At 35.8% G+C, this 19,462-nt stretch overlaps 1 protein-coding gene and 1 pseudogene across 3 annotated transcripts; one reads left to right on the top strand and one right to left on the bottom strand.

Annotated features, from left to right (window-relative positions):
- The first annotated feature begins 561 nt into the window (after positions 1-561).
- On the top strand, positions 562-13,572 carry LOC128014049 (centrosomal protein of 290 kDa-like; annotated as a pseudogene).
- Positions 12,647-18,880, bottom strand: cb25h12orf29 (chromosome B25 C12orf29 homolog). 3 transcript variants are annotated; one of them, XM_052597759.1, is made up of 7 exons: positions 18,643-18,880; positions 18,137-18,254; positions 17,491-17,586; positions 17,190-17,306; positions 16,920-17,117; positions 16,270-16,439; positions 12,647-14,309 (listed from the first exon to the last, which is right to left on the bottom strand). In XM_052597759.1, exons 1-7 carry the CDS (start codon positions 18,730-18,732, stop codon positions 14,124-14,126), a joined length of 975 nt encoding a protein of 324 aa, XP_052453719.1. In that variant the 5' UTR covers positions 18,733-18,880; the 3' UTR covers positions 12,647-14,123. The 3 variants fall into 3 exon arrangements, with proteins under 3 accessions (XP_052453719.1, XP_052453721.1, XP_052453720.1); XM_052597761.1 differs by having other exon boundaries at positions 17,190-17,288; XM_052597760.1 differs by having other exon boundaries at positions 18,137-18,251.
- Between the last annotated feature and the right edge of the window lie 582 nt (positions 18,881-19,462).

The raw sequence follows: 19,462 nt of genomic DNA, 5'->3' as shown, positions 1-19,462 counted from the left end.
AAACACGTTATAGCAATATTTAGGAGTTTTTGCTAAATTGACATGTTTCCGTTTAGGCATATTTTCAATCCGCAATTTAAATTTGCACTATTTGAAAGGTAATGGAAACATACCTGTTGTCTCAAGCCTGTTTCACAAATCCTGCGTTTGCGGCATCATGACAAAATACATACTAAATACTGGAAATAAGTGATTTTTGGACTATTACATTAAATAGTTTCTTGAATAGCACTTCTTTAATAATATTTATCATATATGTATTTGAAGTTGTCCACTGATAATTTTAACAAACTTGATTATTGTTAAAATGTTATTTACATGAGGAAGTGGCCATATTTGAATGAATTTATAAGAAATAGAACATAGTGTAGCTATAAACCGTTTTTTGTTTTGTTTTTTGTCACTGCGTGTGGAATGAAGCCTGCCGGATGCATTTTTTTAAACAATGTGTCCCTCTTTTATTTTGTGCAAAAAATGGTGTTGATCAGTAGGTTTATAGTGCATTTTTAGTGTGTTTTATATATGACAAATTACAAAAATATTTCAGGGGCAGAACTCCTCATGGCCACTGTGATGCTTCTGAACACAGCGTGAATGCTGGATCCTATTAATATTTCCGTTGAAACTGGCCACAGACACAGGATGTGTGGAACAGGTCTCCATCTGACTTAGTTTGTGTGCGGTATCATGTCTCTCTCTGTTTGTGTGTTCTTTTTGATGCACTCTCCTTTTATTCATTACTGCTTCATTGGCTTCCAAATGTTCCCTTTTTCCATTCTCTTTTGTTTACCACTCGGCCAAGTCAGGTCATATATGAACTGTGTGGCGTGAGTCGCTCTGTTTTTCATTTCCTTTGCTTTATGTGTCATTCTTTACATCTGTCATCTGTCATCACTCATCTGTTTCCATCATATTGCTTCATCTTATTTTATCCCAACGGGGGTTAAGGAAGTCATTGACTTTGTGTTTGACTTCAAAAGGCTTTGCAAGAGAGGGACAACCAGATCAAGATGCTGTCTGAGCCAGTCGAGCAGTACACAACAGAAATGGAAAAGAATGCTGCGCTCATCGAGGAGCTGAAGAAATGGGCAAAGAAAGATTAAGACTTGAGCTCTAAACTGCAGGCGGCTGAGAGGAGAGCTCTGAAGGCTGATCTTGATGCTAGAGACAAAGACAAAGAGCTCAAAGACACCCTCAGTCGAACCGGTCTCTATGAGTCTGGGAGTCTATCCCTTTGCACTTTCAGTGGTGGAAAGTTCACTCCTATTACAAGTTGAAATTATTTTTGGGGTTTCTATATAAATATTCTTAATTACGGTACATGATTTTCCAATGGCGTCTTAAACTTGGTGAAGACACAAAGCAACTTTACAAGGTCTTTTTCTTGGATCTAAAAGCAGAAGTTGCCCATTATAAACTTTTCTTATAATGAACATAAACATAAAGATTTTATTTGACATGTTTATCATCATTTTTATTAATTTTTAATCTATTACATCTATCTTTGCTATTCTACTATTCAATTATGGGCAAATTTTTGACATATTTAATGAAAATGTGAATATTTTCAATAATTTATAAATAATTATATGAATAAAATGATTTATAATTTATGCATTTAATGTTTAATTATAGATATATAGATATAAAATAAAAAAGGAGTAATTAAATAAAATCAACATTTTCATAAATTTTTGTCGTTTTGTGTATATAATTGTGACCACTTGTTAAAGAGATTCACGTTTATGTTCAAATAATCAATCTTTCGTATAAAATAAATAATATCAGGTTGTACTTGATTTATTAATGTCATTTTAAAATTCTCATCCTTACTAGATTCTAGCAATAGGCAACTTTGGGCAACTTCTAAAGTCTCATGCAAATTCTAAAGTTTTCACAAATCACAAATAACTCAAATGGTAAACATTCAGAAAACAAACGAGTCAGTTTATTCTATAGAATTTTACAGTATACTTAAAAAGAAGTTTGGTTTGAAACACTCCACTGTCTTTCAGGGGACGGATGGTTTGGAAGCTGCCATCACTGAGATCAAAGAATGTAAACATCAAATCCGAGTGAGAGATCGGGAAATCGAATCCATGATAAAAGAGACAAACCAACTGGAGATCAAAATCAACAATGTGCTAGATGAGAATGAAGACCTACGAGAACGCCTTGGTAAGTTTTCTCAGCCTGCTTTTATTCTTTCAGGAATCCCGTATAAATGATCTCTACGCCCAGACATATTAGATTGTTTTCATATCCCTTGTTGAATTCACAAGATAAAAATCTGCTTTGACTCTCATTGACACCAGGATTAAATCTGAAGGAAGAACTGGATTTGAATGAATTCCAGAGATCAAAGGTTTTGAAGCAGAGACCGTACAAAGCAGAGAACCAGATCCTGCTGAACGAGGTAAAACCGATTAATGTTATCTTTATGGTCTGATTTTTGTCCGTTAGCCCTCTTTAATGTTGCCCATGACCCCTAATGGGACTCTCCTTCGATTGAGTGTCTGGAGAAGGAAAAGCTCGAGCTGAAACAAAACATTCGTGCAGTGGTGAAGGACTAAGGTGAGAAATTATCTCCAAGATGATGCATATCAGTTACATACACATGTCCTATTCACATGAACCTCAATAGTTAGTAGTTCACTGCTTGATGACAGTGTTGAAGAAAAGCCCAGCAGATCTTTTAGCGAGAGGCCTGTTTCTCGATCCACCAATGAAGAGATGAAACGCAAAGTAAGAAAATAATGAGTTTTGAACATCATAATCATTAAAACTAAGCTAACAACCTGTTTGATTTCCAGAACGAGCATCTGCAGAAAGAGTTGAGCAACAGAGAGAAAGAACTTAAGCTCAAGAGAACAGAATCCACCCAGTTCAAAGGCAGATGTGAGCAGCATCACCGTGTGACCTTTGCATACTTGCAGTGTCAGGTGGTGTCTGTGACTATAATGTTTCTCTCTCTCCTGCAGTGAATGAAATGCTAAATGAGAATAAACAGCTGGAGCAGAGCCTGAAAGAGATTTTGCAGGCCATAGAGGACACATTTAGAAGAAAACACCCACATCCACTGGCGTCAGCATTCCCAGCCGTTCACCCACAGTCAGTGGGCCCACACTAAATCTGTGTAGTATTGCACAATTATTTTTTGTAGTATTTAAGTACATTTGTGTGAAATATATTTGTGAGAAATAATAATAATAATTTGGTAAAGCATATGTATAGGCAATAAACATATGCAATAAGAACATATGCAAAAAAGGATACATTTTACAATTATGCAGTAATTGCCTAGAATAATTTTGAATATAAAATGATATATTTAATGAGTAATATAATATATAAAGGGAAAATATAACTGTGTGAAAATAATACTAAATTATATTTTTATAATGTAGAAATTAATAATAAAATCTATAATTATTAATTTAAAGTTATAAATGCTAGTTAAATATATAATAAATAAAAAAGTAATATTAAAATACAATTATTATTAATATTTTATTTTATCTTTTTATATTAATAATAATCAAAAAAATTAAATATATATGCATTTAAAGCTATAAATGCTAGTTAAAATATTACAAATAAAACTACTTTAAAATAAATAATAAATGTAATAATTATGCATTTTAAAATAACAAATGTAAATGTAAAATTATACATCATAATTTAATACAGTATTTAATGGAATACAATTATAGGTGTGAAAAAATTAATTGTTTATCATTTATAAATGAATAATAAATTTAATAAATGTAATCATGCAATTTAATACATTTACATAAAATAAATAATACAGTATTTAATAAAAAATATTTATATGGCAATAAAATATTGTATTTTTAAATAATTGTAAATTACTTAATTACTTAAATTGTACATTTAAATGTAAAATTATAAATTTAATGGCCTTACTGTGGTAAAATGTGTTTAACAGAGCTGAGAGTGCAACACTCTCATTGGTTGCTGTAAAGATGATCATTTTAGCTTAAATTTGACACACAAAAAAATATAATAATAAAAACCTTTACAAAATGCAGTTGTAGTGGGGAAAATTGATGCACATGCAAGTAGCGACAGCTAGTCAAATTCTGTGGAAATCTGCGAAGTTCCCATTAGCTTTCTGCAAGCATAGATTTTGTGTAGACCTGGTGATTAGTCATCCTAATCAATCTGTGATAATTTAACACACACTTTAACAACTTTTTAAAATCGTATTTAAATATGAAGTTTTTGCTCCCTGTTGCAGCAAAGTGAAATAAATATCCTGTCACAACATATATCAGTGATAACTGTGTTTATCTTAGTCTCTGAAGATGAAGTACACCGAGAGAAAGTTTGATGCAAGCCACAACGAGGAGCTACGGCAGGAGATGAAGCAGCTAGAGAGGAGGCAGCAAACAATCTCAATCAGTTAACAAAAGCTAATGAGAATTTATTTATTTAAATTACCAACTGAAAAGCTGCAGTCTATAAGTTTTGCCTCTTTGTCGCCATCTCTGTTTAAAATCCTGCAATTACAGTTATATGTGGAATTATTTTCTTTGCGAAAAAGTAAAGAAAAGACAACTTCTTTATTAAAGTACTCATGTACTTGTTCAAATATTGATTTCGGATCATTTCTAACAAAAAACAAAGTTAAGGAGTGCAGCTTTAAACTTTTACTGATCTAAAAAAAAAAAAAATGAAAAAATCTCTTTTATATGTACATGTTTTTTTTCTTATTTTGTAGATAGTGGCAAGGTCAACAACGCTCTCAATGAATACATGATACAATTCCTACAGGTGTGTGTGTGTGTGTGTGTGTGTGTGTGTTTCAGTCCAGTTACTGTATCACATTATAACAGAAACCAGATGTAACGCACATAATATTAAGACTCCCGACTGTGGATGTTCAGGAGATCAAAAACAAAAAAGATTCCACTGAGCAGCCCAGCTCGGCTCTTGAAGAATACAAAAGGAGATTTGCAGTGATCCGCCATCAACAAGGACTACTTTACAAGGAGTATCAAAGGTATGCTGAGCAGGTAGCAGAGTTTATATGATAAAATATTGTGTAGAGGTATGCTGATCCAAAAATATTGCTTATAAAACATGTGCAATTACACACATGTTCAGTGACCAATAAAGCATGATTCTGCATCCCCTCGTGTGCTCTGATTCAGCGAGAGGGAGTCTTGGCAGAAAGAGACACTCTTTTGCCGAACTGATATCCAAATTCGAGGAACAAAAGGAGGTGGATGCAGACAAAGAGTACAATGTAAGTTTCTTAAAGACATAGTTGATTATTTTCACCCGAAATTAAAACTATTTTTTAATGACTTGCTAACAAACAAAAATGACAGAAGAAGTGTCTGACCCGACATTACACGAGCTCGGGGCTGTAACTGACACTAACTGACTGTAAAATGGCCGCACTGCTGAAATCTTGATGGTAGTGTTTCTGTATCAGAGCTGGAGAGAGCCAACAAACACTACACAGCAGAAACCTCCTACAGAAAGACAATCTCCTTGTTCAGAAGACAACCACTCTGGAGCCCTTGGAGGTTCATCGCTTACAAGTTACATTAAGCAATCTATAAGGACCTTCTTTGTTTTTCCATTCCTTACAGAAAGAGAATGTGTCTTTACGTGAGTGCATTAACTCCATCAATAAAGAGCTTGAGATCAGCAAGGAGAAACTTTGGAGCAGGCCTGGGAAAATATCAGCACGACTGGAAACAACAAACTGAGACAGACTCAATCCAGGAGAACTGTGGCAATGTCTCCAAGACACTTCAAGAAAGCTGCAAAGCTACAGTAATGTGCAAAGTTTTAGGCACTTTTGTAAAAATGCAGTAAAGTGAGGATGCCATCAAAAATAATGCCATAAATAGATTTTATTAATGAACCTCTATTAAGTTAACTAAATTAAATCAACATTTGGTGTGCTTTTGTTTTTCAGGGAGCTTTGTAGGTTTCTTGAAGCGTCTTGGAGACATTGCCACAGTTCTTCTGGATTGAGTCTGTCTCAGTTTGTTCTGTTTCTTCATGTTATTCCAGACAGACTGATGATGAACAGATCAGCTCTCTGTGTGGAGCACTGGCTGCTGGCAGACTCCTGGTGCAAACAAGGATTATTACTTTTTAATGGCAAAAATAATGTTTGGAAATGTGAACTGATATTTCCTACTGACACACTACAGTAAAACATAGAAATAACTGACTTAAAACCATTAATTGTTGGTGAAAATACTAGTGGCCTAAGACTTTTGCACAGTACTGTATATAATTATAATTATTAACATATTTATTTGATGTATATTAAATATTTTGTTGTTTCTTTTTATATTTAATTTTATTATTAATATTTTTTTAAATATATATTTTATAGAATCTTACAAAAAGATCATATTTTACCACATAAGCCTAAAACCTTTTCTTTCATTTTTGTATTTACACACTGTTTTAAGATCATTTTACACAAAAATTTAAATTAAAAAAAATGTTTTTTTAAATTTTTTTAATAATGACTTTCATTAGATTATTGACTGTATTATGTAATCTTTGTTATATAGTATTTTGCATCACAGTAATAAAAAATGCTTTATTGTCATGAAAATAATAGTGCTGGGCAACGATAATGATTTATTGCATCCAAAATAAACATTTTCGTTTAAATAATATATGTATGTGTACTATGTATATATAAAGAAGTCACACATATAAATAATATTTACATGTATTTACATGTATATATGTATACTCATATAATTTATATTATATATAAACATAACATATTTTTTCTTAAATATATACATGCAGGTGTGTGTATTTATATATACATAATAAATATACACAGTACATACATACATACATACATATATATATAGTGTACACAAAAAAATATATATATATATATATATATATATATATATATATTAAAAAAACTAGGAAAAAATTCTTTATTTTTCCTATATTTCTTACAGACTTTATTAGATTTACTTCTTAATTATTGACATGAGTTATGTGACTCCTATTAATAAAATAAATTGTTCCCATAAACAGTAGTGTACACTCCAGAACTGTTTACAGCTTAATATCAACCCCTACAGCTGAGTGAGTGGCATAAGAAGCTGGAGTTGGTTCGTCTGTTGGAAATGAGGCAGAGCAGAGAGCGGGAAGAGATCGAATACCTTAAGAACACTGTGGCTGAGCAGGAACGCACCATCGGTGGCTTGGAAGAGGAACTGGTGCAGCTGAATAGTGTCACTTTGGCTTTTAATCATTTTAACAGTACTGAGAATGCTTCATTCAAGATTTCTAATCTTATTTGTTATCATTGTATTAACTTCTCAAGGAGCAGCAACTGTTGTGGGTTTAGAGAGAAGTGCAATCTGAGCGCCAATTTGACATCTATGAGAAATGGCAGAATGAAGTCTGAATGAAGAATGAAGTACAGCTCAGAATGTGCCATCAACACTGACTCTTGGCAGACTTCACAAAGGTTTTTTTTACAGTTTACTGAACTACGGTTTAAATTAAACTTAACTTGTCTTGTTTGGGTTTAATTTGAGGCTGCCACAGGCTCTCTACCTGATCCAGATCAGCCTTTAGCGCACCAGCTGGACTACACTCTTGGAAAAATCAAAGAGCAGGTTCGTACCATCCTTGAAACAAAAGCCACCTGCAAAATTCTGGAAGAGGTACTTTTTTTTTATCCATCAAGTGACTGGGCAAATTATTTAAGTCAGCTTTAGCAATTACAAACCTTGATTTTAAGACTTTTTTCTCAATTTTCTGAGCAGAAGCTGAAAGACAAAGAAGCTGCTTTATGTTCATCAGAACAGAATGACTTATCCTGAGACAAAGTGATCAATGAACTGAGGATTCGCCTACCAGCCGCTGCTGAGAGACAGAAACTCCTGGCTGACCTGAGCAAACAAGAGGACCCTGATAGACCATTAACAACCTACAAGGGTGTCTGGATCAAAAAGAGATTCTCAAGAAGTACCAGAAGCTGTTAGCAAAGATCTGCAGGGTGCCTATTTAAGTTCAAAACTGAGGCTTGCTGATCCATATTTCACATTATAACCATATAAAAGCTCATGTATCTTCATTTTTATTTTCCCAGGAGCGGGGAGAGATTGCCAGAAGGCATGAGGAAGAGGTCAGGGCACTGAATCAAAAACTGGACGTCTATCTGGACACATCGCTGAACCATTTCAAACAGACCGCTCTGGTAGTATTCATTATAAAGCTAAGCTTAAGATAGAGTGCCAGAAACGGATCAAGAAAGAACGCATTTATAGTGCACTTGATATATTTATAATGTTATCAATCATGGCAGCTATCATATTTAGTACGCTACTCTATTTTAGTCTTCTCTAGGACCTAATGAAGAAACCCACCATCACTGTACCGACCAATAAACACTTGGTGCATTTGGCAGAAATGGAGCGGACGGTGGCTGAGCAGGACAGTTTGCTCTCCTCCCTGACACACAAGCCCAACAGAAACCGGTGACGGCACAAGCAATGGAGCACGCTACAGAAATAGCCAGGTGAGAAATGAAAACAAGTTAAATATCAAGACATTTATTCCTTGTACCACTTTCAACGAGTTTTTATTTCCAAGTCTTGCCCAAACGAAGGGTCTGTCCCAGGAGGCAGAAGAGCTGAGAGCTCAGCTCATTCAGACTGAGAAAGAGCTGCATTTCCTCCGCAGCTAGAGGCCCAGAAAGAAGCCAATGAAGAACCTTGTGGAGCGGTTGAAGACTCAGCTGGCCCTCAAGGGAAACAGCTGAAGGTACAACTACAGTAAATGTGCAGTCACATCATTTCAATAGAAAGCTGTGCTATTGTAAATATTTAACGAGGGCATTTTTTGCTCATGAAATTTCACCCAAATGTTGTTCATTTGTTCTGGACAAATTTTTTCATGTGCACGTGTTTTTTTTTGTTTTTTTTTTCTATGTCTTTTAAATTTTCTATCATGAAATAGCCAGTTCAATAAACGCTTTTTATAATTTTCTAAAGAAGAGTGCCTTGAATTCCCTTCTACTAAATTCAGTTTAAATTGGTTTATTTGTTTAAAATGTAAAATGTAAAATATAATACTCATAACGTATTTTTAAAAGCATTGGTCAGTTGCTTTTATTAATCATTTTTTCAATCACGTTTTTAAAAAATGCTATTGAACAGTTCATTGATGAGAGCAACCAATGAACTTTTGACTTTCTGGTTTTAAAAACACCCTTAAAATTTCAAGATGACAGAATTTTATCCCAACCCTAACCAACTAATTTTCTATGTCCCTGTGCTCCTCCTCAGACATGTGTGAAAGAGCTTAATGAGGAGCTCCAGCAGGCTAAGGATGGCGTACGAGCAGCGAAAGCCAGAGAAAACACGCTGAGAGAGGAGCTGGAGAGCTTAAACAAGGATTTGCAGAGGAGCCAGAAATCAGATAACAAGCTGCGGAGTGAAAAACAGTTTCTGAAGGATCAGTTAGAATGAGCTGAAGAAGAAGATCCAGAGGCTCCGCAGCGGCCTTCAGGTCAGACCACATGTGTTTTCCACCCCTGTTCACTTGTACCATTTACGGTTAAGGTCAAGAAATGTATGTCACGCTGTTCTTGAGTAATTCTACCAGTGGCTCAAAAACTTCTGCTCAGTGTCTGGTGTAACAAAGCCTTTCTTTGACGACAGTGAATATGTCTACAACATTGTGCAGATCATAGCGCTTATCAGTTTGTGGTCCTTGGAAAAAACAAATACAAAAGTGTGTGTGTAATAGTCTTCTCAACTTTTTTACAATTACAAAGTTCAAGTACAAGACTAAAATGAGACTAAAGAGAGTCTAAATAAATATGTGTAAAGATATATTTGTGTGTATGTGTGTATGTTTGTCTGTGCAGGCTCAGGTTGAGATTGATGGACACACAGTTAAGGCTCTTCAGAAGAAGATTCATAAGTAAGAGCAGGAGCTGGACAGGAAGAGCATCTCAGAGCCTGCAGACAAGACTAGTGCCTGAACAAGATGGACTAGAATTGCATTTACTGCAAGAAAATGTTTAAATTATCAGCAGAAAATGGTGTGGAAGAAGTCTAAAGAAGCTTTTTTGATGCCAGATGTTTATTTGAGCTCTTCTTTGACACTTCGTATTTTGTGGTGAAGTCACTGTCTAGCTTTGTTTCTGACATAGTCATTAAAAAGTATAGTAATCATTATAAATAATTATATTTCTCTGATTTGAAGAGTAAGAACAAACGTTGAAGATTCCCTATCATATTTATGTTGGCTGATGTTTTTGAAGGTTGGAGCAGGAGAAGGTGGGTCTCCAGAAGAAACTAAAGGGCAGAGGAGTGACCTGGACTGAGCTACAAAGAAGGAACGCTGAACTGGAGCAGCAAATCAAAGTGATAAAGTGTGTTCTGCCTAGCAATCATGCCAATTTGTTCAGGTCTAATTTATGTTGTCTTGAGGAATGTTTCATATGTACTGCTGGCTTTGTAGGCAGCCGCAGGCTTTACCCCGTGATACTGCAATGGAGAATATCACCATCAGGAACCGTTATCTTGAGGAGAGGCTTCACTCCCTGGAGTGTCAACTGTCCAAAGAGTCTTCATCCAGAACATCTGTAGGTGTAACATTTTGCACAACAGTAAAAAAAAAAAAAAAAACATGAATTTCACCCTGTCAATTTCAGTCTTTCTTCATACCTGTATTCTATCTCTGAAAAAACACGTGGCATCACAATCTCGGCTCAGCTCTTAGGTCCTCCAAAGTTGTTCATTCTAAGACTTTTGATATTAGTGAAAGTGAACAGATTCAGTCTCCATTAGTAAATGACACAATCCCTGAAAAGGAAATAGAAGTTACAGAGGACAAAGCAACTCAGACTTCATTCAGAAGAATGAGTGCGGCATAAGTGAGTAAAGATGAGGAAAACAGAGAGCTTTGTAGATGTAGAACAAGAAGATCTGGTGAATGAGAACAAAACTGAACAGGAAGAAGGCAACAGAAAAGAGGGATTGGGTGAGATAGATATAGAGGAACCAGATGAGGCTCAAGGAGGACAAGAGAAAGATATAGTAGTGGCTGAACATGCAGAGGAAGAGCGGAAGACTAATGGATTTGCAGAAGAGATGACAGATAAGTTTCTTGAATAAGATTAGCTAGAAAAAGGAAAAGACCAACGCAGAAGAAAGCAAAACTTACACAGAGCCAGAGATGTCAAAAGAACATCTGGAGGGTGACCACCAAGACAGAGATAAGGAGCAAGAACCTGAAGAATAACACATTGTGTCTTTGAAATCTGAAGGCGATCCAAGCCTAAATTTGAAAACATCTGCAGGGTCTAAAGAACTTGAAGAAGAAGAAATGGCACTCAGCACAGTTGATCCCAAAGTGGTCCCTCAAGAACCATCAATGGATGAGTTCATGTCCTTCATCCCTGAGGAAGTAGTGGACCCTGTTTTAAGTGAGAACATAAAATGTACCCCCACTAAGGAGCTGAATTCAGGTGTTATAAAAAGTGATGTCTTGGACCTGTAGAATCAGAAGGTCACCACCTTTTGTGAAAAAGAACAAAGCAAATTGAAAGCTCGAAAGGTTACTTAACACATGGGTCGCTCCCACAAAGCTTCCAGTTCTCAACCCCATTGCTTTGTTGGCTTTGAACTTGTGACTCAGTAAGAATTTTTGTTTTTGAGAGATTTTTTTTAAGGCTACAATTTATTAAAAAAATACCATATAACAGATATATTTCTTTTCAATTATAATACTTTTAAAATGTAATTCATCATTATCAGTGTATTCATTCTATAATGCTGTGGCGAGTGGGGCGGGGCCGAGAGGCGTGGGAACGAGGAGTGAGGCCAGGTGTAGTGATTGGAGATGAGCTACACCTGAGCCCCACCGCTAGTATCGAGTCCCACGTAGGAGATGGAAGGATATAAAACTGGAGCGACGACCGTGAAGGACGAGAGAGGACCAGGCCTGGGACATTATTTTATGTTTGCTTTTTATTTATGCGCACCAGTCGTCCGTGAGGGGCTGGTGCGCCGTTTTGTATTTACTTTTGATTATTAAAATGAGTTTTTGATTGTGCGCCGGTTCCCGCCTCCTTCTTCCCGATGAATATGGAGATTTGTTTATTACAAATGCCAAAGCTGAATTTTCAGTCCTCAGTGTCACATGATCCTTCAGAAATCATTCTAATATGCTGATTCACACAAACAACATTTCTTATCATTGTGATGTGATGTGACAAATAGTTATTTTCTACTTGGCATAATGATTTGCATCTTTCTTTTTGTCACAGTCTGAATATGAAAAGCTGAAAGGAAAACAAAAGGAACAGCTAAATGCACGACTTGAGTCAAAAACCAAGGGCATTGAGAAAATCATGTAAAGATACGTAAAAACATTAAAAAGGTTCGTTTTTTTTCATTACCTTCATATCAGTAAAACATGCTCTAAATATATCATGATACAGTATATATGTTTTTGTGGCAAACTGCAGGAAGCAGGAGCTGCAGAAAAGCTGAGGATTACAAAGGCCAACCTTGAAGTAGCCAATGAGAAACTAAAGGCGGAGCTTAAGGAGAAGGCCACACAACACACGGTCAGCCAGTTAAAGGAACAAGTGAGACACTTCTTCAGCTATTTATTAAAATCCCCATATTCTTCCATTACTGTAACACGTTTGTTGTTTTGAGCCAATTTTAGAACACTTCTTGTTTTCGTTTGTCGTGCGTCTCCTAGCAACCAGGCACATGTTTCTGCTTGAGTTGGTCGTGTTCAGAATGACTTGAAAGTCTGGTAGTCTTTTTTTTTATTTCTCTGTAACCATTTATAAAGTTGGCAAATGTGTTTTAAAATCTGTCCCAATGTAGTGCATTCCAGCCTTAAGATGCTCCTTTTCTCAGAGATCTGATAACCTAATACGTATTAACAGGTGGAACTGCTTAAGAATATCCCTGTGGAAGTGACCACTGATGAAGGCCTTGTCAGAGAGTACCAGTCCCTGAGGTGAAGCGCGCAAATATACATACTTCCAAGCATAAGAAATGACTTAAACTCATTCTTTGCCAAATATTTCCCAATTTGATTTGGCCAATAAACATCTCGAGAGGGAAAATGCTCAACTTCTTGGCCAGATCCTCAAGTACGATGAGCAGTTTGGAACCAACAAAGCAGGACCAGGTAAGATCACCACTGATTTTCTGAAGAACTTATATTGTGGCTACATGAGACATATACCATCTACCTGTTCCTTTTGTAGGATACAGTGATCTCCAGAAACAAATTAAGACAGCAAATACTGAAAAAAAATAAAATAAAATACAGGTATCCCTGGAGAAAAATGGCTAAATATTCTGCAGTTTTTAGATCTCAAGTCACATTATAAATGTTTTATTTTAGGACGAAGTGAGAAAGCGGACCTGAGAGCTGGAAAACTTTTCTGAGGAACTTGAGGATCTGAAGTTCAACTATAATCTGAAGGTGAAGAAAAACACCATCCTAGAGGAACAGCTGAAGAAGCTGGCGGATCCCATAGACGTGTCTATCAGCTAACACACATCAGATGGGTTTTCAGCTCATTCGGTTTTATCGTTACTGCTCAGTTAGAGCCAAAGGTGTACAAATGTTGCTTCGCTTTATATTCAAGTACAATGTTTCACAAGTAGGTTCATATTTATTTTTTTCTAAAATATTACCACCTTTTCATATAAAGTTTACAATATTTGTGATTTTATGGCCTTATTAGAATAAGCTGAAACTGAATCTATCAATTACTGCCTCATTTTTTAGACTCTTTACATGTAATAAATGACGATCAATGTCAGTTTGTTGTATTTATTTATATACATATTGCTGAACCATCCTCTGAAATGAATTTAAACAGAATTATTGTTTTTTTTTTTTTTATAAAATTTTAAAAAGAAAAAGTGCCAAATATAAAGCGAATCGCAACATTCTCACACATATCACATATCAAAGTGCATATATGAGCAAAGTGTCAGTTGGAATTTGCAATAGGCAGTTTTGATCTGTATTTCATGCTGATTCTTCATTCTGGCTAAAACCAGATTTCACAGGAATGTTTGGTAGTTTCATTTTATGGATCAGGGTTCAAAGGCAATGTCCCGTATGCAGCTGAAGAGTTTTCCGTTTATGCTGGAAAACGATTTGAACAAGTCCTTCTCAGAAGCATCTGGATCAGGCGTTTCATCTACGTGGATGACCACAGGTCTGGTGTTCAGGAAGGGGTCACCGACAGGCCATTTCAAACCGAGATGATGGCGGTGTATCTGGAGAGCAAGAGTTAAAGTGATTTGATTTGATCTGAAGCAGCAGAAGAGTGACCGTTTTATGTATGAACCTAGGGCTGGACGAAATGGCCAACATTTATATCACAATATATCTCTTAATTTCAGTCAAAACTATATAATTCTGATATAAACAATATTTTAACAGCGTCAGAAAAGCTGCCAAGAACACCAACAAGGGATGTATGTACCTACAAATAGACCATAGAACACTATTGAAACCTAGTTTTATTAAACTAAAAATGGTACAGATAAATTAATGATCACTTTTTATTTATAGTTAGCCTTCACACAAACAAGAAATGTGAAATCCCTCTCAAATAAATAAGTTTCTCAGACTCACCTTGTTAATATCTTTAACTTTAAACTATAACATAGGCTGATTATTCTTATAGCAGGAAGCACTTTCTGAGAGGCAGAAACAGCTTCTTTTTTTTTTCTCCGGTAACTGCTGTATGCAATGAAGCGCTGCGCTCATAAACCCTGCTTTATCAGATCAAATGAAAATATCATCGAAACCTTTCTGACGATTGTGGGTTCCCTTCAAGGATACATTTATATAAGACACCCTTTCCTCGTTTTGATTTTGAAACGTGCAGTGCTCATGTTTATTCAACGAAATATGAGAAATGTGTTTTAAAAAAATCATATCGCCGTTATTGAAAAAAAAAAAATATATATATATTGCAATATAATCTCACCGTCCACTTTATTAGGTACACCGGTTCAGTTGCTTGGTAACACAAATTGCTAATCAGCCAATCACATGGCAGCAACCCAGTGCATTTAGGCATCTAGATGTGGTGAAGACGACTTGCTGAAGTTCAAATGGAGCATCAGAATGGGGAAGAAAGGGGATTTAAGTGACTTTGAACGTGGAATGGAATGATTCTTTCAAAAACTGCAGATCTACTGGGATTTTCACGCACAACCATCTCCAGGGTTTACAGAGAATGGTCCGAAAAAGAGAAAATATCCAGTGAGCAGCAGCTGAAAAATGCCAGACGAAAATGCCTTGTTGATGTCAGAGGTCAGAGGAGAATGGGCAGACTGGTTAGAGATGATAGAAAGGCAACAGTAACTCAAATAATCACTCGTTACAACCAAGGTACTATCTCTAATACTCTAATACTATCTCTGAACGCACAACACATCAAATCCCAAAGTAGATGGGCTACAGCAGCAGAAGACCACAACGAGTGCTGCTCCTGTCAGCTAAGAACAGGAAATGGAGGCTTCAATTCACACAGGCTCACCAAAATTGGACAATAGAAGATTGGAAAAACGTTGTCTTGTCTGAGGAGTCTTGTTTCTGCTGCAACATTCAGATGGTGGGGTCAGAATTTGGAGTAAAGAACATGAAAGCATGGATCCATCCTGCCTCGTCTCAACGGTTCAGGCTGCTTCTGGTGGTGTTATGGTGTGGGGGAAATTTTCTTGGCACACTTTGGGCCCCTTAGTACCATTTAACTATTGTTTAAACGCCACAGCCAACCTGAGTATTGTTACTTACCATGTCCATCACTTTCATGACAACCGTGTACCCGTCTTCTGATGGCTACTTCCAGCTGGATAATGCACCATTTCACAATGCTGAAATCATCTCAGACTGGTTTCTTGAACATGACAATGAGTTCACTGAACTCAAATAGCCTCCACAGTCACCAGATCTCAACCCAATAGCGCAGCTGTGGGATGTGGTGGAACGGGAGCTTCACATCATGTATGTGCAGCAAATGTCTGATTCTATAATGTCAATATGGACCAAAATCTCTGATGAATGTTTCCAACATCTTGTTGAAACTATGCCACGAAGAATTAAGGCAGTTCTGAAGGCAAAAGGTGGTCCACCCCGGTACTAGCAAGGTGTACCTAATAAAATGGCCAGTGAGTGTATATTGATATTAAATTATTGACCAGCCCTATATGAATCCTTATTTACCTTGACCAGTGTCCCATCATCACAGTGCCACACGATTCCCTCCACTCGCCCCTCCTGGCATTCCTGAAACCAGGAATATAGCTGCTGGAATTCCACTGGAGGAGGGTTCCGGATGCGCAGGACCCCATGAGGCACCAGGACATGGACTGGATGCTTCTTACTTCCCAAACCTACAGAATCACACAGTCAGCCGCGTCCTAAATCAACAGAACTCCACCCAGTTTACTTTCCTAACAGTTAAACTAGCATTCAAAACAGTAAATGAGAGTAAAAGCTTTAACAATGTTACAAATTATTTCTATTTCAAATAAATTATGCAATTTTTTACTTTCTATTCAAAGAATCCAGAGAGAGAGAAAAAACAAACAATCTTGTCATTATTTCATTAGAATGGTTTCTGAAGGATCATGTGACACTGAAGACTGGAGTAATGACCCTGAAAATTCAGCTTTCCATCAAAGGAATAAATAAAATTTTAAATTGTAATAATATTTCACAATATTAGATTTTTACTGCATTTTACATTCGATAAAAGCAGCCTTGGTGAGCAAACGAGACTTAAAAAAAAAAAAAAAAAAAAAAAATTATATATATATATATATATATATATATATATATATATATATATATATATATATATATATATTCACCATATGGATTTCCATTAATGTTGGTTCCAAGAAGCTCAAGGGTTTGCTCCATGAGGTCTGCCAGAGGAACGCTGACAATTTCAAGCAATCCTTCATCCTCTCCATGTGTCTTCAGGACGAGGGCGACACCAGCATCATAGTTGACCACAGAGGCGTGCCAGCAGTACTGCTTGTTGGTATGATCCACCGGAACCCAACCTTCATGAGAGATGTATCTAAGCTATTATTTTCACTCAGTACAGATGTAACGGTCACAAGACTCTAACCCACCTGGTATGTGTCCATGTTCGTCCGGCACTGGCTGGCCGTTCTCATGCTGGACTCTGTGAGCAGCGATCCAGGATTCTGGCACTTCACGGAAATCTTTGTCTACGTCCCAAACAAATCCTGTCATTTAGCAGAGTATAAAACAATATCTGATGTTTACAACTTTCATTTTCATTCACTGCTTTGTGACGGTTTCTTGTCAGCCCATGAAATAACATGTTGGAATGTTCATTTATGTAAGTTCAATCATGCAAAAAGAATAATTTACAAAAATCTGAAATAAAAAATATTTGTTCCAAAATACCTTTACAGGTCTTCTGTGAATACTGATACTTTTTGAATCTCTTGTCCGCCTGCTTGGTGGGTTTCCGATCCAAGCGAGCCCAGAGACATGGCTCCCCTTCAAAAATATTATAATAAAAATAATATTAATAAAAACCCTCATTTTGGATATGGATATCACTATTTAATCTCTCTCTCTCTGTCATATATATATATATATATATATATATATATATATATATATATATATATATATATATTTATTTATTTATTTATATTATACATTTATAAATGCTGTTCCTTCAAACCTTCTATTCATCAAAGATTTCTGAAGAAAGTCCACAAAAATATTTTGCAGCAGTTTTTTTCATAATACATTCATAATAATAATAAATGTTTATTGATGATGAAATCGGCATTTTAGAATGCTTTCTGCTTTGCCATCAAAGGAATAAATTACATATTATTTTAAATATTAAGTAAATTTATATTTAACATTACTACTCTTTTTAGTGTATTTTTGATCAAATGCCTAGTTAAGCATAATAAACTTATTTAAAAAACTTTACAAAATGATATCAACCCACAACATTTAAAAATATGTCTTTTTTACATAATAATGATCCGACATTAAAAACCCCTTTGCCTCCCGTTATGACGCATTATACCTCTGTATGTGGTGACATAGCAGCATGTCCCATCGATCTTCTCGGTTGCTACAGCACAGTGAACATCTGATTGAAGAGCAGCAGGGTTCACATTCTCAGTGGCCACCACCTGAAACTGCTACGGGATCCAGATGAGTAAAATATTATAATATCCAATCTCATATATATATGCAATGCATGATGAATTTACCTGTGCATTTTTATTAGTTTTTATTTTTAGTATGCTTTATTGTATATCACTTTTTCATCAGCCCCAGTTGCTTTTAAATGTGTTTTTTAAATAGACTAAATATGCATATTGGCTTTGAGACAGTTAACTTCGTTCAATGCACTAAAACAAAAATAATAATGAGAACATGATTTAAAAATAATGACGTATGTGCCATATTGTAATGCATTGTCTTGTATTGCAATCGGACTGCATTTATAATGTTTACAGGGTTTAATGAGAATATGAGTCATGAGAATAATATGTACAGAAAACATTGATGTTTTATTTCACCCACCTGAAAGTCGCGTTTCCTGGATGGTTCGTTCCTCACTTCCGTCAGGAAAACACATGGGATCTTCTGCTGCACTGAACCCAGACGCCGCATTCTCGCTCTGTTAAACAGCTTTATAACGGGGTGTGTTGCTTTACAAATTGAATATGGACTGATCAGCTCAACACATTTTCAGATCAGCCATTCACAAGCGCCCAATGCTGTTTTGTTGTTCAGATTTCCTCCCATTCTGTAGTCTGTGTTAAGATGATCTTTGGTCGCCATCTATTGGAACGGAGAGTGAACTTTTTATAGTAAGCAGGTTTGATGTGCTTCTATCTCGGAGCAAAAAAGGGCGAATGCTACTTTATTCTTATTTTAAACGTTATTATATTTTTGAAAGTGTATTTTAAAATGTTTTACATATAAATAAATTAGTAGTGCTTTAAGTAAGTCCGCATGTAAACAAAGCATGTGTGAGTCGTTTACATTCAGAGGAAAACACGCACATATTGTGAAAGAATAATTATAGAATAAAGTCATTAGTTGTTTGTTTTTTTCACACAAAAAGTATTAAATTCATAAGTTACAGTAGAGCCACTGATGTCACATGGACCATTTTAACAATGTCCTTACTACGTTTCTGTCCCTTGATCATGGTAGTACCCTGTCTATGCAGGGCCAGAAAGCTCTCGGAAAAACATGAGGGTGAGTAATTAATGTTAGGGGTTTTTTTTAATGTGAACTATCCTTTCAAATTTAGATATGTTTCTTACAAACAGGCAGTTTGTTGCTTGATATAAGACATTAATTTATGGACTGGAGTCATGTTCAGCTGTTTGGA

Source organism: Carassius gibelio, chromosome B25 (assembly GCF_023724105.1).
Source record: "Carassius gibelio isolate Cgi1373 ecotype wild population from Czech Republic chromosome B25, carGib1.2-hapl.c, whole genome shotgun sequence".
In the NCBI taxonomy this organism is placed as follows: domain Eukaryota; kingdom Metazoa; phylum Chordata; class Actinopteri; order Cypriniformes; family Cyprinidae; genus Carassius; species Carassius gibelio.
The sequence above is the reverse complement of the archived record's forward strand: the minus strand, read 5'-3'. Positions and strand labels throughout refer to the sequence as shown.